This window comes from Panicum virgatum, chromosome 8N (genome assembly GCF_016808335.1).
Source record: "Panicum virgatum strain AP13 chromosome 8N, P.virgatum_v5, whole genome shotgun sequence".
Lineage (NCBI taxonomy): Eukaryota > Viridiplantae > Streptophyta > Magnoliopsida > Poales > Poaceae > Panicum > Panicum virgatum.
Window position 1 is genome coordinate 21342822 of NC_053152.1, and position 24678 is coordinate 21367499.

A 24678-nucleotide genomic window follows, 5' to 3' on the forward strand; every position below is an offset into this window, starting at 1 on the left:
CCTTTATATCCTTGTAAAACTTGGTTGCTGAATTTTTCTCATCTGTCTTCTGATGTTGTAGTATATATGAAAACCTTTGGATAATAAAAAGATTTATTGTAAGAAAAATCAGCTGGCTACTACAGCATAGTATGGCTCTCGAAGTGTTATTAGATTTATCGTTATGAAAACTACTACCAGCTAGGCCTAGGGTTCAATCAGAGAATGCATGTTACCTTTGACCTTTCACTATACCCAGCGTTTTCAAGCTGATTCCCCAAAATTCTGAAAGCTTGTTTGAAGCTGTTTTTGTCAAGGTGAGTTTTTTTCGTACCGTTGCCACACAAAAAAAAAACAAGAACACGCCATGCTGAGAGCTCTGCTTGATACCTGTTTGATGGAGCAACCAGCCAATCAAACAAGCAGCAACTGAAACGATCCAAACAAAAAGTGTCAGATGGTTGGTTGCAAGCTTCACTTCAACACCTCTCCCCACAGCACTGCCTGCAAGAAGAGTGTCAGTTACACCTCCCCAAAGCAAACAAACCTTTCACGGATTCCGCCCAGGCAACCACCGGTCCTCCCGCTGATCTCCATCGGCGAGATAAAGCCAAGCACAAGGCTCCAAGCAGTTACCCTGAAGCCATGGAAACCAAACCGTACCAATGCTCAGCAGGGAAACCCATGCTTGCCAGTGGATGCGTGAAAGCAACAGTGAGCCGCGTCGTTATATATTATGCCACTTCTGCATGCAACCCAACTGATGAACATATGCAGAAATGGTGTGGTTGTTCCAGGAGTGTTTGACGCCGGCCAGGTGCCATTTGGGGGCAGCCAACGTTAACTGGTGCCAACGTTAACCGGTGTCAGGGATCATTGAACAGTGATGCCAACCATTTACTGTTCTTTGCAGGGGGCATAAGCATGTGCATGGTGCTTGTTTGTTGAGTGGCCGTTCTGTTCTGGCAATGCCTTGTCAAGGAAAGCATGCATGGTTTCAGAGCACAGTAATTGATCACCTCTGATCATTCAGAAAAATAGTTGGCAGTTACTGGTGGTACTTCGGAGCTTTTTACCCGAGAGTTTAATCTTTAATTTCTTCTCTTGTCAAGAGGAAAACTCCAGATAAATTTTCTTTGGCTGGCCCACGTCCACATTTGCGTAACCTTAACACATTGGCCCACTAGCCATTTTCAATTCTGCCCCAACTGAAGCCATGCTCGTTCTTCAAATCCGAAATCCTTCGTATCCTTGAATCAACCTGAATTTCAGGATATTGGTGTACCAAGCATCTGTGTTCAGAGAGCGGGTAGATATTGGCTGCAGTACTCTTCGCATGGCAGATGAGATCCACAACGACAAATAAACATGATACTAGTTTTGTTTGATACAGTGGCAGAAGCCAAGAATGGTGGTTGTTTACAATGCTTCAACGAAAATCAGCCAGTTTTGTAGTCCCGTGTTCATGAATAGGCCATTTGCGTGATCTGCATAGAATGAATACTGTCGGCGGAGACCGCTCGCCACGGTCGACTCAAGTCCACTCCGGTGGCCCGCTCCGGCGGAGACCGCTCGCCACGGTCGACTCATGTCCACTCCGGTGGCCCGCTCCGGCGGAGACCGCTCGCCACGGTCGACTCAAGTCCACTCCGGTGGCCCGCTCCGGCGGAGACCACTCGCCACGGTCGCCAAGAGCCGGGTCCGGGAAATGGTGCTCGCTCCCTGAGCGATCCGAAGTCTGTGTAGCTGCTTAGCTTGGTTCCGCACCCTAAGCCTACACCTTCGACGCCCTGTGGAGAGCACTCTAGTACCTGGACCTGACAACCGGTGTTTCGGCCTCCAAGGGGTCCGGAGCACCCGCTCTTAACATGAGCACACCGACGCAATCAAATTTGCGTGGAAACACATCGCGATAGTAGGCCCCACCCGCGGGTTCGTACCTCTCCCGAGGTGGGCCCGGGGGCTACTGTCGGTACCCCAGGACTGGGGTACCCCCTCTTGCTATGTCCAGGCAAGAAGAGCTTTGTAGTTATCCTTAACTATGACCAGCAGCCGAACCCCTGCGGTCCGGAAGCCCTGTTCACCCGTCAACGGTCCCGGACCCGTCCTCTGGTTGGGAAAGGTCCGGGAGCACCACGTGTTCCGGAAGAAGCAGACGCTCAGCCCGAACAGCCGGAGGCTCCGGACCTCCCGTGGAGGTCCAGGTCCCCGCGGAATCCCGGACCCCCTTTGGGGTCTAGGACCCCCGGTATAGTAACCGGACCCCTCGCCAAGGGAAGGAATCGACACTCCGCCTCGGGGAGGTCCGAAGCCGCCACGTGTCTGCAAGCACAGACACGTATGTAAAGCCACTTGGTCTCCATATTAAGGTTCACCTACCGCTGTATTCATTGCGGTAGGAGGACGTCCGCATTGATGTAGCAGAAGCCGAGGCGATTCTTTGACCAGGGGGCACTATTGATCGCGTATTACCAAGATGCATAGTGGGGCTGCTGGCGCCGCCCACGCCGCGCCTGTCAGTCTGCCATAATAGGTGGATACGACGGCTCAGCTTCACCCATTATGACGCCTACATAATAGCCTCAACAGGTCACGCCGCAAGCTACGATTCCCCAACGGGCACCTTGCTGACGGGACAAGAGAAGACCACCCTTCGTCAGAGGGCTAGCAGGGCATGGAAGCGTATCGGAGGAAAGATTCGTAACACTGTAGCCGTTTGTAACTACTAAGTAGTATTACCAGCCATCTTAAAAAGACAATGTTAGCATGAAGTATTCACATCAGTCTGTTCAGTGACCTGCTGCCACTCTTTAACTCTGGTTGTCGATGGTGTTGCCTTATTCAGTGTTTATATCTTTAGGGGTAAAATTTTTGAAACGGAATCTTGCTATTTCGAAGTACTAAATACAATCTATTTGTAAAATTTTTTGCACGGATGGATTGTAAATCATGAGACGAATCTAGCGAGCCTAATTATTCCATGAGTAATCCATAATTAGCGGATGGTTACTGTAGCATCACTGTTGCAAATCATAGATTAAGTAGGCTCATTAGATTCATTTCACGATTTACAATCCATCCGTGCAAAAAGTTTTGTAAATAGATTTTATTTATTTATTTTTGAACATTGTCAGGAGCACTGGCCGACATTTAAGAACTCAAGTTGGGCACCCACGCTGACCGCACGCTCAACGCAGGTGGGCTGCCAGGTAGTCCGTGGACACGCCTACCGGGGCTTACACACGCACACACATCTATACACACGCACACACCCCGGCCCCCTCGTGCGACACCAGCGAACGCCCAAACTGGGATTCGAACGCTGGTTTGCAGCTCGGCCACTGCTGGAGCTAGCCAGCGGACCTTTGGTCCGTTCGCAAATAGATTTATTTAATACTCCACGCATGTCTCCAAACATTCGATGTGATATTTTTGGGTGTAAAATTTTGGAATCTAAACAGGGCCAAAAACGTCACATCGAACGTTTGGACGTATGCATGGAGCATTAAATATGGACAAAATAAAAAAAACAGTTGCACAGTCACGTGTAAATTGCGAGACGAATCTTTTGAGCCTAATTACGCTATGATTTGACAATATGGTGCTACAATAAATATTTGCTAACGATGGATTAATTAAGATTACTAAATTCATCTCACAGTTTACAAGCGGAATCTGTAATTTGTTTTATTATTAGTATACGTCTACTACTTCAAATGTATGTCCAAATGCTTCGAAAAGTTTACACGTAAAAGAACTAAACATGGCCTTAAGAGTCCAGTTTCTTCAAATAATGAGATTTCATAACCTAATTTACTGAAATAAAAACGATATTTATAATTTAAATTGTGGATATTTAATCAAAAGTATCATACATGACCAGGGTAGGTTAGTATGCTATCAATAATAACAACATCTGTGCATATTGGCAGCAGCATACTATTAAATGGTCACTTCCGTTTTTATATAGTATTCACGTGATAGATGGCACCCACAATTATGAAATCCATCAACAAGAGCATGTAGGCCCTGTTTGTTTCCGATTATAATCGGTTTATCCGTGGAAATAAGCGATAATCCCACCAAACGCCTCGCTTATTTTCGCTTCTGTGGTAATCCGCTTCAGAGATTTAAACTACGAGAAGCGAGAAACGAGAAAATCTTCGCTTCTCTCGGCCACGCTTAGATTATAAACTAAGCAAAAACAAACAGAGCCGTAGTGCCATCTTCTGAAGCCAGCTGCATTCCTGAAACGAATGTGCAAATCAGTAGTACCCTGCCCTTGAAATTTCAGTTTCTGCAAATAAAGTGATCCAGAGCCAAGTTTCACTGAAAGTCAATAGTGCAAGTGCCCAGCATACTGATTAACCACCCAGTTCCTCCTATGCTTGAATAATTTTTTGGCAGTTCATAAATTCTGCCCTAACCAGCAACGAGACTTACAGGATCTCATTAAAGAAAACCACATACACCTCTACACTCTGACTCTTAGTTTATGACGGAACTCCTGTGAGTAATTGGATCTTTAACGATATACCTTCATATCTCATCCACTGCCTGTTTACACTGGATTGGAATCAAGAAAGTTACTACTCTGAATTACCAAGTTATCAATATGATGCATATAGTCGTTGCTATCAATTTGAAACATTGTTTCTTTATGCATGCTGAAACTTGGCAGGTATCATATTATTATAGAAGCTGAAACATTACAATAACATGCCCCATGTGGAGCTGGTTGTGTAATAGCTGGCTGGAACAAAAGATATTGTGTTTACAAATGATTATGTTCAGAGGCTGCACATTATTCATTTAGATTTCTTTTTTCCTCTGTTGGTTTGTGAATCAGCATTTAGCTGACTCTTAGGGAGGCCTGACACTGACAAAAGTATTTTGCACTATTTCTGAATACTCCAGTGTTCTTGTTCTTAAAAGATATGGATTTATTGAAATTAACTTGTCCAATAACACACCTGATAGAATGGATGGAGACCCAGGTAGTTCCTAATGCTGTTTGTTTCTTCTCAATTTAACCATTTCATTTCCGTTTAATGTCATAGCTTCTTGAATTACAATTTGTATTTGCTGAAGCTTGAAGGAAAGCCTTCCAAGATATGGTTCCTGCTCACAATAGTAGATGGAGAAAATTAATTATTCAATATGGTTCAAAAAGGTGCATCACAACCTACCCAGTAAATTATTGCATGATACTAGGAGAGACCTTCATATTAAGCGCAATGTCCACTTATTATTTGTGATTCTTTTTCTATGTCAAAGTAACAATCTTCTAACTTTAGCGATCAGATCTATTACACTTGACAGGTGTCTCTTTTAGATCATAACTTTGCAGCACTTCAGATGGAATCCTTGATTGTTAAACCAGAGTTAGCAGCCAAAGATTGCCGAGGGGCCTATGCCTGAGTATATTGTTCAGAATTAGTCAACTAGATGGAATCCATGGATTGCTAAAATCCAGTTGATGGAAAGGTCTCCCATGTGTACAGAAACCTGAAATTATCAATAAGGTAAGAGAGTGAGTCAACAATACTACGGACAGTTACAGGAAAAAATAACTTCCTTATCTCCATCATATCACCAAAAGAAACATCGTGGCTAAATGAAGTGAACCCCTTGATGTTAAATTAGGGACCTATCTAACATAATGCTAACAGTAACCAATTTGTGTCAATGTTTGACAACATCAGTGCTGATATCATCAAGCTGAAAGAAGAACCAGAGAAAGTTCCAGGTATAGAAAAGAACAAGAGGAATTGGAAATTGCTATTCTTCCAAGGAAAACAACAAAGCATTATATGCCAGAGTGCAAATTTTTAATTATTTTTGACTTCATGATGTACTGGGAAAATCATGTGGATCATCACACTGGGTGGAAATGAATTTTGTGGTAAATTTCACTATGTATATTGAAAGTTTACCAAGAGTTGCATCAGATACATAATGCAATCTAAGAAGGTCCTGCATAATCAATGCTGAAACCTGACGCCTAATCACCAGTACTTTCACCAAATTGGTGATCTCAAATGCAAAGTGGTAGCTATGAAAAACCTCAGAAGGTTACTAAGAATGTTGTATCGTATGCCTTATGTAGTATGTACAGGATTGATAGCAACATCTCAACAGATAGTATCAAAGTAACACTAAGGACAATTCAGCAAGAAAAAAAAAATCCATCCATCAAGCCTCCACAAGGGGCATGAGAAAGACACACAAATATTTCTTTCCTGCACATATTTTAACATTATTTGAAGCTTCAGAAAAGAAACTACCCAGTGCATACATCAGTACATCAACAGTTAGACATCTGTCAAGATCTTTGATACAAAGAACCAGTAGTGCACTTTTCTCTTGGAGTAGTAACTGGCAAGATAATCTTTCCCTTGAAAAGGGATTATACTATCTTCTATAAATATAAAAGTTGGAAAAGGATACATGAAATAGGTATTTCTTTGACTCCCTGTTTGTCAACGATTTGAGCTCATCCATTCCATCATAAGTTAGCAAATGTTTGGCTTTGAGTCTTCAATAGAACTACTCAAGGCTCTATTATCATTGATCTCAAATATTGCAATAAAGGATGGTGGATCTGCTGGAAGTTATCTGCTCAGTGGTTGCAGGAGAGATTTTCCAAAAAATCATCTCCCCCTTGGTAGAAAAGTACAACCACCAGAATGGCATCGAAGAGAAACTGCAGCAGCTGCGGCAGCTCCTCATCACAATCCATGCTGCCCTGGAGGCTGGAGGCAGCCAAAGGGCGGGCCATTACGAACTCATGGCTGCTCCACGGGATCAGTAAGCTTGAGGATGCAGCATGTGAAGGAGGCTGGGTGCTGCGTGACTGGAGATATCGCACTGATGAGGTGAGTTCTGCCCTAGTCAATTCCAGCAACACTTTCAAACGTATCAAGGTTGCTACTGCACTGTATCTGTCATGCAAGGGAACAACCATTAGCATAGATGACACTGTTAAGAAGGTTGAAATAGCTGTTGCGGGCACTCTCAAGTTCATTGAGCTTCTCAAATTTGAGTGCAACAAGCCTGTGGTGCATCGACTCATCATCATGTCTGTGTCCATGCATGATAGGGTCATCGACTGAATCAAAGAGATGCAGCACGCCATTGACTTCTTGTTGAAACCAACTGCATACCAGATCCATAGTACCTATGTAAAAAGGTTTGGTCAGAGATCAAGAGTCGTGTCATCAATTCCATATGGTTATATACTTCTCATATGGGGGAGAAAAGGAGTAGGTAAAACCACCCTAGCACAGCTTGTCTGCAAAAATGAAATAGTGAACAGCCAGTTCTCAATGGTCATATGGGTATGCTGTAGAGAAAATCTTTCTACAGAATTAGCCATAATGAGGTCCTTGTGCAAGAAGCTGGAGTTCACTGGTAATATTGATAGGGATATTGCACATATGGTCTACAGGAGAGCAGCAAGGTCAATAACAGAAAGATTTCTACTGGTTCTTGATGGTGTTTGTAGCTACCCCCGTGCAGTGGATGGCATACTCATAGTACTAGTGGGGAGTAGCAAGACAGGAAGCAAGGTCATAATTACCACTATATATACGAACACATGGCGTGCAGGATGGACAGGTGTAATATTCTTCATGTAGAATTCTTGCCAATGGAAGACCTTGGCTGCCTGTTCCTGAAAAATGCATTAGGTGGTGAACATCCTGAAGAATAATGAAAGTTACTAGCTATTGGGAAAGATTGCTGAGACTTTATGAGACTTTAAGAGGGTGCAGCCCATTGGCAACAAAAATTGTGAGCGCTACTAAGAGAATCTCAACGAGAGGTACTGGTGCAATATCTTGAGACACTGTCAGCAATTAGTTGCACCCGGTTCCATGGTAAGACCTTTCATTCTAGGTTGCAAGCTTCTGCCTCACCACCTACAAAGTTGCTTTGCTGTATTTGGCACATACTCTCAATGGAAATTCAAAGAGGAGGACTTGATACGTCTGTGGGTGCACAATGGTGCAATCAGCGACAAGGCTAGGAAAACCAGCACAGAGAATGTTGCAGCGGACTGCTTTGATGATCTATTGAGTTAAGCTTTCATACAACCAACCCAAGTTTCAGGGTTATACAAAGTGAACGATATGTTGAGAGACATCAGACACGGCCTTGTACATAGGTCCAGTGCCTCTTCCAAAAACAAGAATGCACAAGAGCAGGAACAAAGATTATCAAACTAGTAGCCATTTACACTTTATGGTTTGTCTGTTATATTACTTGCCTTTACACTTGTTCGTTTGTTGAGGCACTAGGCACTGAGCATAATTTGCAGTTGAATCTATTTTTGTGATGTATAAATATATAATATACACTCCCTCAGTCAAGAACAAAGACAATCATCACTTCTGAGTACCAGGATACAAATTCTGCTGTCTTCCTACCATAGATGTTTGTGAGTTCAGTGTCATCCCTAGTTGGTGTAGAGATTGGAAGTGAAACTTTCTTCATCTAAAAGTTAAAACAAGTGACTTTTGGAACTCAAGTGCCCAAAATGTTTAAACTTTTGGCTATCAGTAATTCAATGACCAAGAAGATTCAGATTTTAAAAATAGAATTTTCTGTGTGTGCATTTGGCACTAAAAGTTCTTCATTAGTACAATGATAATAGGTTTTATAATAATTAAATTATTGGTCAATGTTGCATTTTGGAGATCACATCTGTTTCCAAAATTGCTATAATTTGTGTTATAGAGAGTAATCACTCGGCCATTTGGAATTCATAACTGAAGGAAACTATAAAAAGGACACAGCAAAAGGTGGAATTCACAACTGAAGGAAACTATACCAACGGACACAGCAAAGTAGAAATAAATTGTATTCTTGCATATCAACAGGACAGAATGTCAGCAGTGAAACAATGCTGGAGGTCCTACCAAGTTCCGCAGCAAGAATCACTAATAAACTCTGTGGAGCTCCATCCTGACTCCAACAACCAACTCTGCAGATAAAGATGTAGCATATGCGTGGATTAGATCTAGTGCATCAGTGGTGCCCAACTCTAGCTATCTGCATTTTGAAACGAAACGTCAGTCAGAAAAGAAGCATTAATTGAGTCACTGATATTTGTAATGCTTGTACAGTTGTACGAGCCTAACACTATCTAAAACCAATCAAAGCTGAGACAGAAATCTACAATGTGTCCTGCATGCTAGTATGCTACCCTGTTTTCCATCAATTTAAAATAGAAGAAATCAATTACCCACTCTATGCAATCAAGAAGAATCAAGAAATTCATAGAAACTAAAAAAAAAAAGGATAACATCGTAACCTCGAAAAAAATAGATCGTCACCTCGTTTGGCAACTATCTTAACCAGAGCTCCAATAAGCAATAACGCCCCATCAATCTCCAAGTTTAATGGAGTACATAAAGTCGAAGCCAAATTGAACATAGAGCGTCAGGCGTAAGAAATCAGTAACTCTATTCAGAAAGAATGTGATATGAGGCATTACCTTGAACTCAAGTTGGTTTTGGACAAACTTCTGTAGCCGGGAATGATGGGGCCTTCACGAAACAAGGGCCTTCACGAAACAAGTCGTTGGTGGATCGTGACGGCCGTTGTTGCCTGAATCCCGCATCCTAGAAGTAAATCTCGGTGGAGGGCATCCGTACGCCTGTCCGTAGCGGTCTGCGTGGGAGAGAAAGGGAAGGAAAGCGAACAAGCGCGTACCTTCTTAGGGCGCCGGGCGCCGGCATTCGTCGCTGGAGGGCGCCGCCGCGACGGCCCGCCGAGAAACTAGCAAAGGGGTGAAGATTTCTTTCATAAAAGCCCCCAACAGAATCAGGTATTTCCGCAACAGGAACAAAGACTCCAAGTCTCCAACGACTTGTTTCGTGAAGGCCCTTGGATCGAGAGCGGTGTGCTTGCATACGGAAAGGCTCCCAGGCCGCACACAACCTGTTCGATGGATTGCCGCACCAAGCTGGGGCCATTGCTGCGCTCCAATGCCGCGCTCCGCGTGCTCCATCCGGGCAGCCACCGCGGAATCCACTTCCCGCCTGGCCCGTTCTCGTCCGACGACGACGAACAGGAGCGGGCCCCGCCGTCGCGGCGCTGGTTCCGCGCCGCCTACGCCCGGCTCCTCCGGCACGCGGCTTCACTCGACGGCGTCGACCACGCGGGCGGCCTCCCGCGGCACGCCGCGACGGGGTCCCTCGTGGCCTGCCCGCACGCGGCCGCGCGGGCGGCGCACTTCGACGCGCTCGCGGGCGAGTTCGTCGCGGCCGCCGCCGCCGCGAGCCGGGGCCACCCGCCGCCGAGGATGAAGGGGACGTCGCTGAGCTCGCTGACGCGGATCTGCGACGTGCTGGGCGTGTCGGCGCAGCGGCGGAAGAGCGTGCGGCTCACCGTCTGCCCGCAGGTGACGCAGCACCACGTCTGGCGGGGCGCGCTGGAGGCGGTGCTCGGGGACCTGCGGGCCGATATGGCGTCACTGGACGGCCCGTCCCCGGCGACCCAGATGGCCGAGCAGATCGCGTCGGCCTGCACCCGCTTCTTGTCAGGCACCGCCGACGCGGCGCCGTCCTCGACGCCGTCCTGGATGCGCCCGACGCCGTTCAAGAAGCCGGCGGAAGCGCCGCCTCCGGCCAAGAAGTGGCAAGAGGTGCTGGACATGTTCACCGACCTCGCCAGGAGCCTGGAGACCGACGACCGGCTCGCAGGGCACGCGCAGAAGGTGGAGGCCATGAAGGAGGGGCTGTACCAGATACGCGACGTCGTCATGGAGCGCGACATCGCCTTCAAGGAGGCGCGCCGGCAGGACTGCCTGGTGCAGAGGAAGCTGTCCAAGAGCCTGGGCCACTCCTCCCGGTGCCTCCACACGCTGCTGCTCTTCTACCTCTACGGCACTGTCCGGGACATTGAGGTGCACGTCGGCAAGTGCGTGTCCGGCAAGGGCGGCAGGGATGTCGCCGTTCACGCCGCCAAATTCATTACCGGCGGGGACGAATTGGCGGTGAGGGGCAGCATCAAGCAGCTGAGCCGCGCTCTGGGCGTGTTCCGGTTTGTCTGGGACGCTGCAAATACTGAATTTGATGCTGCCAATGACAGTGGCAAGGATGTTGTCGTCAAGAAAAAGAATGAAGTTTCAAAGGGTGTGCTAGAGCTGCAAGGGCATCTCTGGGGCTTTGGTGTTGAGGAGAAGGCAGTGACGTACAGGGGAGATGTGTTCCATGTGCATCAGATCCAATTACCCTGAATCCCTTTTGTGCAGCACATTTTCTGCAAAATCCAGCCATTTGGGGGATAAAAGCATATACAGGTGCCATCTGAATTGCTATTCTTTTTCACTAGAGCTCTTCTCTGAATTTGTACAAAGGCGATGCGACTGCATCATGTGTGAAAGATACATACAGAAAGGGCGAAAAAAAAGGAGTTCCTTGGTTTTTCTAACAAAGATAATCTATGGAACACTTCTTTCCTTCCTGTATACAAAGTATTACTTCCTTTTGGAACCTCTACAATCTTCTTGGGGAATCAAAAGTTTGTGTTTTCAACTGAGAGATTTCTAGCCATGGGTCCGTGTGACCGCTGCTTGGTCGCATTAGATAGAGCGCATTGTTGATAGGACTGTAGTTGGCTGCTCCAGCTGAATAGGCTGGGTGAGGAGGCGATGGCAAGCAACTTCGGTTGGACTGCCTGTACTGCCGTAGCGGGCTAGAGCAAGGAGAAACAGGCAGGGACATATTCATCCTCACATTGGACGGGTTTCTGCACATAACAATATCTGTTATACAATGGAACAGTTGTAATTTCTGATAACTCAGACAGAAAGAGAAACATACATAGCTGCAATCCTGCGATTTGATGTTGAAGGAATGGGGGATGTTGGGCCTGGCAAGTTTCTCCTTATCACGGTATCAGGATCTCTTAGAGGAGATAAACTTCTGTATGATGAAATTGCAATGCTTGTCTGTGCCTGAAAGAAAAACATATTGGTAAGAAATCATGAAAGCACACATTGAAATTTGAAAAAAATGATCAACATAACAGATTGTAATAATTGTGTTCATGTTTACAGTTTTCTTATATTTATACATGGCTTATTGTCCATCTAGCTCTAATACGGAGCACAAGCAGATCTCAGACAGACCAGCTATTTCACAGTATTAGTCATAACTCATAGCTTATAAGCAGTAAGTGGGAGTCGTACCACGGTGTTTTTTCCCTCGGTTGAAGTAGGAAACACATCCATTGTGATGCCAGATCTGGAACTCCGAAATGTAGCATGGTCCTTGACAAAGGGATGATCCATTAGCTGAGCAGCTGTAGGGCGGGCAGCAGGATCACGCTGCAAACAGAGTTTCAGAAAGCTTTTCGCCTCGGAAGAAAGATGATCTGGGATATCAGGTATGTCTTTGCTGTTCCCAATCTTAAATATTGCAGCCACCTGTGGAAACAATACAAATCTTAGCAGATAATCAATGGAAGGAGAAGCATCATAATTTCATAATCATGTAAAAGGTCAGATCCAATATGTCAACAACTCACCCCTTCGTACTGACTCCAAGGAGGTTTTGCTGTTGCCATCTCAAGAATGGTGCAGCCAAGGCTCCAAATATCAACTGAAAGGCTGTAGCCATTACTATTCATAATGACCTGAAAAGTTTTGACATAAACAAAATTGAGGACTTCGGTTGATGACTGTTCAATAGAAAAGAATTGATAAGTAATTTAAACTTCAGTAGCCTCACCTCTGGTGCCATCCAGTAAGGGCTCCCTTTGAAGGATCTGATGGATGTGTACGCAGATATCTGCGTAAATGTAGCTAATGGTTACTAAAAACCATATGAAGGGAATGGAGGTATTTAACAATTTAACTGTCAGATAACGACAGAGCATATTACTTACATGCTTGGCCATACCGAAGTCGGCAAGTTTGATATCACCATTAGGATCGACGAGTATGTTTGCCCCTTTGATATCCCTGTCAGAAAAGGTAAACAGTCATGGATAAGTAAGAGTGATATGCAGTTGCATGAAAGAGGAAAGAAAATTGTATCTGAAGTGTTAATGATGTAAATGACTGGCAAATACCTGTGCACTGTATTCCGCCCATGCAAGTATGCAAGGCCAGAAAGGATTTGTGCTGTGTAACTCCGAAGAACTGTCTCCCCGAATGGACCATATTCTTGAAGTAACTTATGGATAGAGCCCCCAGAAACATACTCGAGATAGACCGAGAGTGTCTCATTAGACTGCATTGTGGTATGAAGTACACATATTAATACGAATATGCCTGTTGTCACAATGCTTAATCTCAACACATTAACTGTACTGCTCATGAGCATTGTGGTTATTATGTAATCACAGAAGATCATGGTTAGTTCAGTAATTACCAGATCACTGCCATAGTACTGCACAATGTTTGGATGTGACAGCTGACTCAGCAGCACAATTTCCTGTACATGTAAATTAGTGTCAGTAGGATAAAGATTACAAATTCTTCTAGCAGACTGATGCTGATATATCCATTAGTTCCATATGTAGTTACCTGATTTAGCTGCCTGAGACACTCTCTTGAGTTAGAATCATCAGAAATGACCTTAACCTCTTTAATTGCGCACATTTGTCCGCCTTCACTGAAAAACATACATTTTGAATGATAACTCAGTATGACATAGAAGTGTAAAAGAAATTGACTGAGAATATAATGCTTCAAGATTAAGCTATGCACCTGTTGAATCCCAGATATACTTGCCCAAAGGTTCCACTACCTAGCAACTTCCCCTTCTTCCACTGTAGAGAACGGGAAGGCAAGCATGGGGAGCCTGGAGGAAGGGGAAGGGGTTGTGGTGAGCTTGAGCTTCGCGAGTCATCCTGCCATGCAGTAGGAGATGCTTGGCATTGCCCAAACGTTCTTGGTGGCACTGGGGAGGTTGAATAGTGATGTGCTCTTGAGCTAGGAGGAGAGCTTGGCACTTGTGTACTGAACACAATTTCTGTTGATTTCCGACCACGACAATACGTAGTTCGATCATTTGCAAGATCCAAATTTTGAAGGTGAATTTCTTTCCTTGGTGAAACTGAGGTTTCAGAAAATCGGGGATGCTCCAAAGCCTGATTATCTGTGAAAATACGCCCTTCTGCTACGACATGACTTTGTTTCCGAGATTCGATTGCTACTGTTCTGCCGGGAAGAGTGCAACTTGTTTCTGACAACCTGTCAAATCAGACATGAAGAAACAAATTTCAGTTGTAATGCATGTATTTGAACTGTTGAGCAAACAGCAGTACTTTGTTCCTCCATCCTGGAGATTCGTATCCCAAACAGTTACAAAAGACCCCCAATTATTTCCTTGGGCAACTATTGCCTCCTACCTTTGTAATCATGCAAGGACAGAGAAAAAGGGGAATATTTTCTCATCATAAAAAATATCTTAAAAATGGGTAAGTGTAGAATTTTTTGGATTAAATACTGCTCAAGAATTGGAAAAGGTATCCATTTCCTATCTCTGAAACTAGACTAGCAAAACCAAATTCATCACAGAAATTTACCCAAATGCAAGAAGATCAAACAAGTTTCAGAAGCACCATCAACAAAAGCGCCTTGTCAATAGGATAATAGAAACCGTAAACCAACTGAACCAATTCCCCAAACAGCCGAAATACAGTCTGAACCGACCAGATTTCAGAGCAGCAATTGGATTGTAGATGGAACAAATTTCAGGCCGCGAACAGTTGACACCACTCTGAAATCTGAATTGAGCACGCATAGAGATTGAAAAACGATCAGATATAAACACCAAATTTGCAGCTCCAAAGTCGCCGCAACGAAGTACTCATACAAAGGAAACATCGAATATTTTCAAATTACTGAAGAAAAAACAAATCTCGCGACACCCAAATCCATCAGGATTTCAGGAATATAGCACAACTCCACTCCCCCAGACTGCTCTGAATTCCATCAAAAGGGCAACCAAAACACGGAAGCAAGCAACCAGAGGACCAAATTCTGACGCCGTCCACGGCGAAACTTCAGCCCAAAATTAAAGTAATAACAAGCTGCAGGAACACCAGCATGATTGGCCCCCCCAAAATGAGCGCACTTTACACCAAATTCTGCACGGGAACAGCACCACCAAACCGCCCAACTTTAACGCTTCCCCCGTGAACCAAACCAACCACCGAAACCACCAGGGCCGGCCAACCGGCCACCCCCACGCCGTGCGGCGGACGCGTCTCACCTGTAAACCCCGAGATCCAGCTGCTCGTCGGACGCCGCCGAGGACCCCAGCGAGGACCCGCCGCCGCCGCCGCTGGACGCCGAGGCGGAGCCCGAGGCCGGCGCGGACGGCAGCGGCGACGGCAAGGACGCCGGCCGCGGGAGCGGGAGCCCGACGACCGCCGCCGCCGGCTGCTGCTGCTTCCCGCGGGCCCCCGTGGCGAGCAGCGCCTCGTCGAAGCTGCTCGCCTTCTTCTTCCCCTTCCCCGCCGCCTCCTTAATTTCTCCGGCCGCCGCGGCGCCGGCCTTGCTGGAAGACTTGCACCGGCCCCTGCCCTTCCACCAAGCCGCCGGCATCCCGCCGCTCCACGGTGCCTTCGCAGAGAGAAAGATGTCTAGAGAGAGAGAGCGCTGCGCGCTGTGTGTGTAGAGAGAGAAGAGAGAGAGAGAGAGAGAGAGGGAGGGAGGGAGGCAGAGGCGTACACGCGGGAGGAGACGGGGGGCGCGAGCTCTTGAGCAAGTTGCAACGACCGGGGCCGCCGTTGCGGGGCCCACCTGTCAGCCGGCGCCGCCAGGGGTGCGCGTAGGCGCAGCATTGCACACGTAGCGCCGCGCGGTGGGGCCCGGCCTGGGGCGGGCGGCTGGCCCGTGGGCCCGGGTTCGGAGGCGGGGCCCGTGAGGCGGGTGGGGGCCAGGTGTGGGTGTTGTCGTGCTGCGCAGGTGATGGTGGGGGAGCGGGGGGGCGACAACTGGACGGGAGGCGTAGGCTGACGTGTCCGGCGGGTTGGGTTGGGTTGGGTTGGCTGCTACGCACAGTGGTGGTGGAGTGGGGTTATCCCATCGCTCTGCAGGTGCCAAGCGCCGCGCCGGCGCACTAGTGTTCGGTTTCGTCCTTGTTTTATTTTTTTTCTCTACTCTTGTTTTGTTTCATCCTCCGTTTTTTTCGAGTAGTAGTATAATTCAAATTGGTAGCTTGTGATGTCGAGATGCCGCTTTGCGTTTAGAAGGGGGTGTTATTATTGATGGTGGAGGGTTGATGGGTGAGCTAGTGATAAAAGAAATGTTGCTCGCGAGTTATCCATTCTCTTGTGCCGATCAGTCGGTACGTCTATGAGATTTTATTTATGTTGGTATACGTGGATCCTATCATCCCAAAATATATAGCCAGGCCCGGTCCTCGGAATTTTGGGCCCGACACGAAAGATTAGAATTGGGACCCTCTAAAGAAGAATAGTGATAATAATAATAATAGCGATAAATTTATAAATTTTGCTAATAAATCAGATGCACCCAAAATATATTCATGTAAAAAATTCATACATATTAGTATTATATGATATTATCGTAAACATATCTTTTAGCAATTTTATATATGCAAAGTTATTAAAAAAAGGTATAAAATAATATCGCCCGTATATTTCTTGAAGTTTGAAAATCAAAAAATAAATACCAATTGAAACTTGAAATCTAGTGTAGGCGAGAGTGTTCGAAAATTGCTAGACTTTCCGTGTCTCATGTGCACTTTAAAATGCATTTTAGGTGCGGGTCAAAAAGTGCAGTGACCCCACTCCATGTGTAGAAACAAGTTACTTTCTGATCCGCTTTGGAAAAACATGGTGTTGCTTCAAATGATTTGTTGCTATAGTGTTACGTGACTTCTTAACTCCCTGTAAAAATAATTCGGACGTACCAATTGTCTCATGTGCACTTTATGAGAGGTTGATGTTTCGCTGATACTTGACCATCTTCTTTGTAATGTGTTAAATATTGCATCTCCTCGAGCATCTTAATTTAATTTAAAAAGCAGCATCTTACCCTATAAATATCGTACTTTGTGTTTGATTTAAGTTTTTGAACACAATCCAATACTTTGTTCACCATCAATGTTGATGCGAGCCTTTTTATATTTGTAGGAGCACTAATTAGCGACGAGGCTGATAGATGGTTCAGCCATTGATATATAAAGTTCTTTTCTCTCTCTTTTTTGGCAAAAATTGACATAGAAAGCTACTTGCCGAAGTAATTAGCTAGTATTAGGCAGCTAGTGACTGCAGCACATGTTTTCACTTCTTGTCCGCACAAGAATCACGTCCTGCAGTCCCGGACGCCGGATGGGAGGAAGGGGAGGAGAACCTTCGGCTGGGCCCAGTGCACCGGCCGTGTCCGTTGCGTGCGTAAACAGAGCAGTAGGAGAAAAAGGGAAACGGTTCCAGATACGGCTAGAAATACCACTACATCTGACCTGCCAGAAAAAAAAAAGAAACAATCACTACTACATCCGGTCCGGAGGCACAAGTATTTGCAGGGTACAGAACCAATAGACTTTGTAGGACGAAGCTTCAATCTAATGTACTCTAATGTACTCCTTTCATTTAAAATGCAGTTTGTTTTGAATTTTATGGATTCATAATATTTGATATACATTTAGATAAATATTATATCTAGATGCATAACAAACACTGCGAATCTAGAAAAGTCAAAATGAACAACATTTTGGAACGAAGAGAGTAGTTTATAACTTTTGCATTGTAAAAATAAGGCGTCATCATACGCCCCGGAGTGGAGTAAGACGTGTTTTATACAACTGGCATGGTTGTCACCTCAATTGGAACACATACAGATATTCCCATCAACAAGATCATTATGGATTCAGTATGCACTAGTATAAAAATGGTCTTTGATCATTGATATTAGTTTTGGCTGTTGTTGGGCCTGTAACTAATAAATGCTTTAGTCATGGGTCCATAGACTAAGAGGCAGCAGAAGTTTTAGTTCCGGTTGGAGCCACCTATCAGAACTACAAGTCACTATTTTAGTTCTGTTTGTGGCTCTAACTGGGACTAAAAATCCTTAATATTTAATCCCAGATAGTAACATCAACAGGAACTAAAGAATAACCCTTTTTTGTCTAGGTTGGTGGCACTAACATGGACTAAAATGACTTTTTATCGTTGGTGACTCAAATCGGGACCAAATGATCCTTCACAACTTGGTTTAAAAGAAAGACATCCAATTAATAGTCACATGTATTATATAGGTAGGTGGTAAAGAAGCTATGCGTGAGGCAAGAGATCTCGGGTTCATGTTATAAGCGCCAAAAAAAAATACTCTGCACCTAGGACTAGGACCTGAGACTGGGTATGAAAACCGGGACTAATAATCCAGGTGGGAACAATAATAAATTCGCTATTCCACTCTCTTTAGCTTATATTTCTAAATGAACCAGATAGGAGAGTTGCCGATTATATTAAAAAGAAGGAGCAACATTCAGACCGGACACAACGAAATAACAACAAAAACGGCACTGGTTGATTGGATTGGGATATCAACATGACCACACAACTTCACTCAAACTCTACACAATAGAACCACCACTTCACTCAACGACAGCGACAAAGCTAAAACCACTACCACAGCACCTACCCACAGTCCACACTCTTGAAGTCATCGAAACCTCAGGCGTGACCAAGCATCGATAGGTATCGAAGGAGGCCGACACCACCGCACCAAGAAAGTTACCTCCATGTAGGACCGGTCGCCATGATACCACCGCAACATCACACTTCACCCGGCCGAGTGAAAAAAACACCATATCCGGGCCACTCGCAGCCTGCCTCGCAATCACCACCACGACAACATCACGCACCGGGACCTCGCCGCATCCATCGTTGGACTCCACCTCTCTCTCGTCGCCTCAAGGAAAAAACACTACGCACAGGTGCCCCGCCACGGCCGCCACAGCATCCGCGCCCCGGATCCATTTTCGAAGTCGCTGTCGGGTGGAGAGCAAAAATGTCGCGCACCCTAAGATCTCTAGCAAGCAGCCGACCCATTGCCGCATGTTGGCTTTGCCTCCATGCATCACCCTCACCGCAAGCCATCGCCGCCATAGCAGCAAGCCAAGGAAAACATTTTACCGCTCCGAAAGGTCCTAACTAAGCTGAGCAACCTGCCATGGTTCACTGCAAGCCTGTCATCCCATGGTGCTGTTGCCACGAGCGCCGTCCTCTAACACAGTTCCACATCGCACTAACTGTTGTGAAGCACGGTCCGCTGTAAGCAGGCAATCGGCAACCAAGTGGCATGCGCAACCCCTGGCCGCCACCAAAACAATGAACGCCTCTGCACGGGCTCAGTAACACCCTTCCAGCTTGTCACACGGTGGAATTGTTGACACCGTCAGAAGCCGCCATGGACAATCGACCGGCGAGGCCACAAGCCGAACTAGATCTCTTTAGCTTAATGACCACATATGCGATCCACATAATTGGCATCACATCGGTCCATTGCCTTATCACCAGCCGAACATATCGCACATGTCACTATAATCCTGTGTCGTCATCAAATCATCACTGGCGACATCCCATCGTGGATGCACCACCGAAGTATCGCCCACACCTTCATGGTATCCTCTTCGCCATCGTTAATAGCAGTGACATGGACGTTGCTACAGTGATGTGCCAGACAAATACTGCACGCTATGCATTGCGTGGCGACTCAGCCTTTTGTGCACGCTGATGATCATTTTTAATTTGCATGTGGAGCACAGCATTAATTTCATCGGTAACCAACGGTGAATTCTCTACTGTCACATGGGTACGAGTCATTAGTGACTATATTTCGCTATGTTCAGCTGACTTTTAAACCATTCAGCCAGCAGTGCTTTTCTCTCACACCAAATCAGTATTAGCCACCAGCCAACAGTACTTTTCCCTGACAACAAATCAGCACCAACTAGCAGCCACAGCCAGCCGAACAATGTAGGATCCAATGCAAGTGAATATCTACTTGAAAACCAACCCATCTCAGAGAGAACCTTCATTTTCAATTAGCCTATTTTGTGAAACTAATTTATGCGCCTTTTTTTTTGCGGGTGAACTAATTTATGCGCCTTTTCCTTTCTAGAGTTAGATTGGTTGCATCTTTTTGGTTTATCTGATTTATTTTTCATGGATTACTTTCTGTGAATATTCTCCATGAACCATACATGCCCAAGTACTATTTTTATAGGTTTTGGACTCGTGGTCGATCAGCTTTTCCCACTACCATCTACATAGATTCTTTAGCTATTCACAGTCTTGATGATAAAGCAGCACGAAAAAAAGGGAGCATCACCTCCATCCATCGTCATGGCCCCCTCCTTATATCCACATCCAACATTATTCATCAAGAAGTAAAAAGTTGAGCAAGCATTCATCTGGATGGGATGACGACCTCAAAGCATGTGCAAAACACGTAACACGCAGGGAAAAGGTTGGTACCCATCATGCCCACTTCTTTCCGACTAGACACCACGATGCTTTAGAAATGGAGTTGCTGTTGTTGGAAATGATTGGCTAATTGTGTCCCCTCCCCCTTGAGCCGTCCCAGTGCCGCTCCCCTGCGCAGGCCGCCGCCGCACTCCCGCGCCCGCCCGATGCCGCAGTCCCTCGCACCCTTCTGTGCCGCTTCGCCGCGCTGCTCGCCTCGCGGGGGCAGAAGGGAGGGGAGCAGCAGCGGGGAGAAGCAGGAGGAGCAGTGTGGGGAGGTGAGCCGGCGGGGGAGTGAAGGGAGGAGAGGGGGTGGCGCGGGAGGGAGAAAAAGTGCGGGGAGAGAGAAGGAATGTGAAGAGGGAAATAGGAAAATTAGAAGAGAAGCAGATATGAGCATTTCCGCTAGGTCGTACAGCGGCGGTATACATATGGAACCGGAGGTGATAACTTTACTATAAAAGTTATTTTTAAGGGTGGGTAATACGTATTTCTAGGGGTAGATGCACTACCCGCTTCTAGTTTTTGCAGCTAAAAATTGATTTGTAGGGACAAGTAATATGTCAGCCCCAACAAATATATTTGTAGGAGCGGATCATGGGCTCACCCGCCCCTACAATTTGTAGGGGCGGGTGAGCCCATTACAGAAAATGAAAAAAATTAAAGAAAATTTTTGAAAATAACAAAATAAAAAAGAAAAAATATCCCTGCTAATCGTCCACCACCACATACCCCACTCCTATTGAGGTACAATTTTTTTGGCAAGATATGCACACTTAGATAAACCATAATTCGAACTGCTTACCTCAACCCATGTACGTATCCTACTCTTCACTACACTACACAATCACTTGTGATTCAGTGGAATATGCTATTTTTTTATATTAACTCTGAAATTGATTTGTAGGGGCCGGTGACGCTATAGTCCGCCCCTATAAATCCATTTCTAAGGGCGGATAACGCTATCACCTGCCCCTAAAAAAAGCTTTCTATTTTATTCCCATAATTTATTTAAATCTTTAAATATAGTAGAACAAATAAAAAATTGTGAAACTTCTACATTATGATTATTGTGAACTAAAGATATAAAACTAATATACCAATTATATTTCAGTTTATATAAAGGTTAAGATTATGAACTTGAAAATATGATTTGAGTTGTATGTGATACTATATGGTCGTAGCAAAATATAGGACACAGTTTAGTCGTCAAGTCTGCTCAGGGATACCCATAGCAGTAGGATTGTAGGTAAGGGATCGACTAGCTCTGGAGCTCGATGGTGCAAGAAACACAAGGATTTAGACAGGATCAGGCCGCGAGGTGCGTAATACCCTACGTCCTGTGAGGTTGCTTGTATTGCCTTAGGTGTTATTATGTTTCGAGGGGGTCCCTACCCGCTTTTATTATACTCTGGGGGGACAGGGTTACCTGGAAAGTCCTAGCTGAGTGTTGTTGGAGTTCAACTACAACCTGGCCGCGTAGTTTCCTTGTACTACAACTAGTTCTACGTCTATTCGGGTAGTTACAAAAGAGATAAGGTACATCCATGCGTTATCCCTTACTCTAGAACATTCTATGCCAGTAAGCAGTCCCGCTGCCCCGGGTCTGACAGGCACAACTAGCAAATAATCTTGTGATACTAAATGTCCTTAAATGAATAAGATATGAACTATTAAAATTTGGATCTTACCACTAAAACTTTGATACGGAATTATTGTTTGAAAAAAATAAAAAACTTGTAGATTTTGAAACTATAGAATTTATAATAACTTTTTGGACTATTAAATGATCTTAAATGAAAAAACTGTAAAGTACAAAATTTTAGAACTCGTTAAGATCTACAATTTTGGTATAAAGTTTGTTTTGATCCGAGATCATATGAAAAAGTTATGAATTTTATTTTGTACGAGAATAATTGTAGAGGTGGGTCATGCTATTACCCGCCCTAAAAATGCATTTTTAGGGGATGAGTGCCCTAGAAATAGTGGTCATTTTCAGAAGCGGGTGATGGCGTCACCCGCCACTAAAAATGCAGTTTTAGGAACGGGTCAAGTGCTACATTAGATCCGGTCCATTTGTAGGAGTGGGTAACATTTTGACCCGTCCTTGAAAAAATAAGACATTGCTACAAATCATTTTGTAGTAGTGTAATGCATTTGGAATGTGTTATTTTATATCCGTGTCAAGCCCATTAATTGCAACTCTACTCTCCCAACTGAATCTTCCATGCTTATATGAACAAATTTATCTCGCAAAAAAATTGTCCGGTTTAAATAAATAACATAGTAACATTATTCATGTTTTCACAAACAATCTAGGCAATTGAAATGGAACCTTGTTCTTTCCCATAAATCCTTGATTTTACAAAATATAGATCACTGCTGCTCTAGACTGATTATCTTATTAGAAGTCTATTTGGGGGACCTTGTCCTCCAAACTAATATTTTTTTTCCAACTGAGCACTCCGAGAAGCACATGAAAAGCAACACGAGGACACTTTTGGATGAAGCATCCAGAAGAATGCCCAGCCCGGTTTTGCGTCGTAGCTGGCCGGAGGGGCTGGACAGCGACAGGAGGGGATCAATCCAACCCAATCCGGATAAGCAACGGCGGCCTCTGCTTCGGGGGAGGCGTGCGTACGGATGCCTGCCTCCGCTGGCCGGGCGGCCGGCTGCCGCTAGCTCCTCTTACTCGCCGGGCGGCCGGTGGGTGGTGGGCGCGAGCGCGACACGGCACCCACGTCGATGGCTGCCAGCGCCAGGGGAAGAAGACGATGCAGCGCACCTGGCCGCCTGGATCTCCGCTGGCCGCCGGCTAGCTGCTGCCTGCCGATCGTTTCTTTTCGCGTTCAGTGCGGCAGGGACGCGTTGGTTTCAGCGGCTGTGTGGATTGCTTTTCTCCTGTTCCCGGTGGTGGTGCCCCGGGCCCCGGTGACGGTGTCACGGATGATGCGGAGTAGCAATCCATACACGCAAGCAACCTCTTCCCACAGCTACCGGGAGAAACAGAGCTTTCCACTGTCACTGTGAGCCACTTGCTCCAGTACAAAAGATCCTGGATGCAGTGCAGGCATCTAGCTAGCTTCGCCGATGCGCGTCGTCCTCCGTCATCCTCATCCTCAAGCGCTGACGGCGACGGCTCGCACGGCCAGCCGTGGAATGTTCTTCGATCTGACAAACCCATACACAATTGTTAGTAATAAGAGATTTATTTTTTTAAGTTGATTTAGATCTTGTATTTGTGTAAATTACTAACGTGGACATTGAACCCCGTCCAGAATCCATCTGTGTGTCTTGTTTTGTTTTTGTAATTTTTTATTTTTGTTATATTTTTTTGTTTTTACTGTATTTTATTTTGTTTTGTCTTTGAATCTTGTTTTTGTGTCTAGGATTAAAAGTGACTTAGGGCAATACAATATCTAGTCATATCTAGTCAGTAGTCACCTGATGAGGAGACGAATTCTAGTAATAATCCTAGGAGTGAGTGACTTTTATGCTATGTCCTCAGCGACGCTACCTAGAATATTGTTCCTAGACTTGGGAGAATAACTTTATGATCTCGCGGCATTTTTTACGATAATGGTCTCACAGAAGCTTGAAGCTATCTAGCTTTCTTGAAATGGTCGATCACATTTTGTTGACAAGGTCTATGACTACGATGGATAGATTAACAAAGTTACCGTTTCCCATTATTTTTTTCAACAATGACAAGTCTAGTGGGGCTTGACATTGAGTAAAAGTAAGTAAAGAATAGGTTAAAAGTGTGGCTAAACTCGGCGTTGTAAAAAAAAGATAAATTTTAGTAGTTAGGCATGTTCGTCGTTGGAGGTTGGTGTATGAGTCGCGTCAAATGTTTTGACTTAATATAGGCCTTGTAAGGAAAAGTAGAGGGAGATCATAGCTTTTTCGATCAACCCTCAAGGATGCCGAGAGCGATATCACAATTTGCAGTTATGAGACAGATGGTGGTCCTTGTGATCTTGACCATTGCAGGTTTGGACAACCAAAAGACGCTATTAAACAACCAAAGAGAGACCACCAACACCATCCGCTATTTTTTTTAATCAGAGCGAAGATATTCTCCTAATCCGGTTAGGTTGACATGATCGTCGGAAAGAGCAGATTTTTAAACGGCACTTGGCGACAGTGTGGTACTGCATGCTGACACTTGACAAGTTGACAGTACGTGTTCTATTTTTTTTTTTTGCGAAAGGAAGGATGGTATTAAAGATCAAGCAC

General features: G+C 45.2%; 3 protein-coding genes across 7 annotated transcripts; 1 reads left to right on the top strand and 2 right to left on the bottom strand.

The window, feature by feature from the left end:
* Positions 1-3916: 3916 nt before the first annotated feature.
* On the bottom strand, positions 3917-9471 carry LOC120684397. Of its 4 annotated transcripts, none has more exons than XR_005679277.1 (6): positions 9318-9471; positions 8901-8965; positions 7562-7654; positions 5201-7159; positions 4953-5100; positions 3917-4545 (listed from the first exon to the last, which is right to left on the bottom strand). XR_005679277.1 is itself a non-coding variant. In XM_039966267.1 (4 exons), the coding sequence occupies exons 1-4, from the start codon at positions 9415-9417 to the stop codon at positions 6927-6929; spliced, it is 513 nt and encodes a 170-aa protein (XP_039822201.1). In that variant the 5' UTR covers positions 9418-9469; the 3' UTR covers positions 6155-6926. The 4 variants fall into 4 exon arrangements, 1 of the variants encoding a protein (XP_039822201.1); XR_005679275.1 differs by having other exon boundaries at positions 8901-9033; XR_005679276.1 differs by having other exon boundaries at positions 8901-9033; positions 9296-9471.
* Positions 9472-9523: 52 nt separating this feature from the next.
* On the top strand, positions 9524-11392 carry LOC120684396. The gene has a single exon (XM_039966266.1). The coding sequence runs from the start codon at positions 9932-9934 to the stop codon at positions 11222-11224; it is 1293 nt and encodes a 430-aa protein (XP_039822200.1). The 5' UTR covers positions 9524-9931; the 3' UTR covers positions 11225-11392.
* On the bottom strand, positions 11273-15651 carry LOC120684394 (mitogen-activated protein kinase kinase kinase 3-like). 2 transcript variants are annotated; one of them, XM_039966265.1, is made up of 11 exons: positions 15213-15648; positions 13703-14188; positions 13520-13607; positions 13365-13427; positions 13063-13223; positions 12877-12952; positions 12720-12779; positions 12517-12624; positions 12179-12415; positions 11811-11944; positions 11273-11736 (listed from the first exon to the last, which is right to left on the bottom strand). In XM_039966265.1, exons 1-11 carry the CDS (start codon positions 15545-15547, stop codon positions 11484-11486), a joined length of 2001 nt encoding a protein of 666 aa, XP_039822199.1. In that variant the 5' UTR covers positions 15548-15648; the 3' UTR covers positions 11273-11483. The 2 variants fall into 2 exon arrangements, with proteins under 2 accessions (XP_039822199.1, XP_039822198.1); XM_039966264.1 differs by having other exon boundaries at positions 11283-11736; positions 13063-13427; positions 15213-15651.
* Between the last annotated feature and the right edge of the window lie 9027 nt (positions 15652-24678).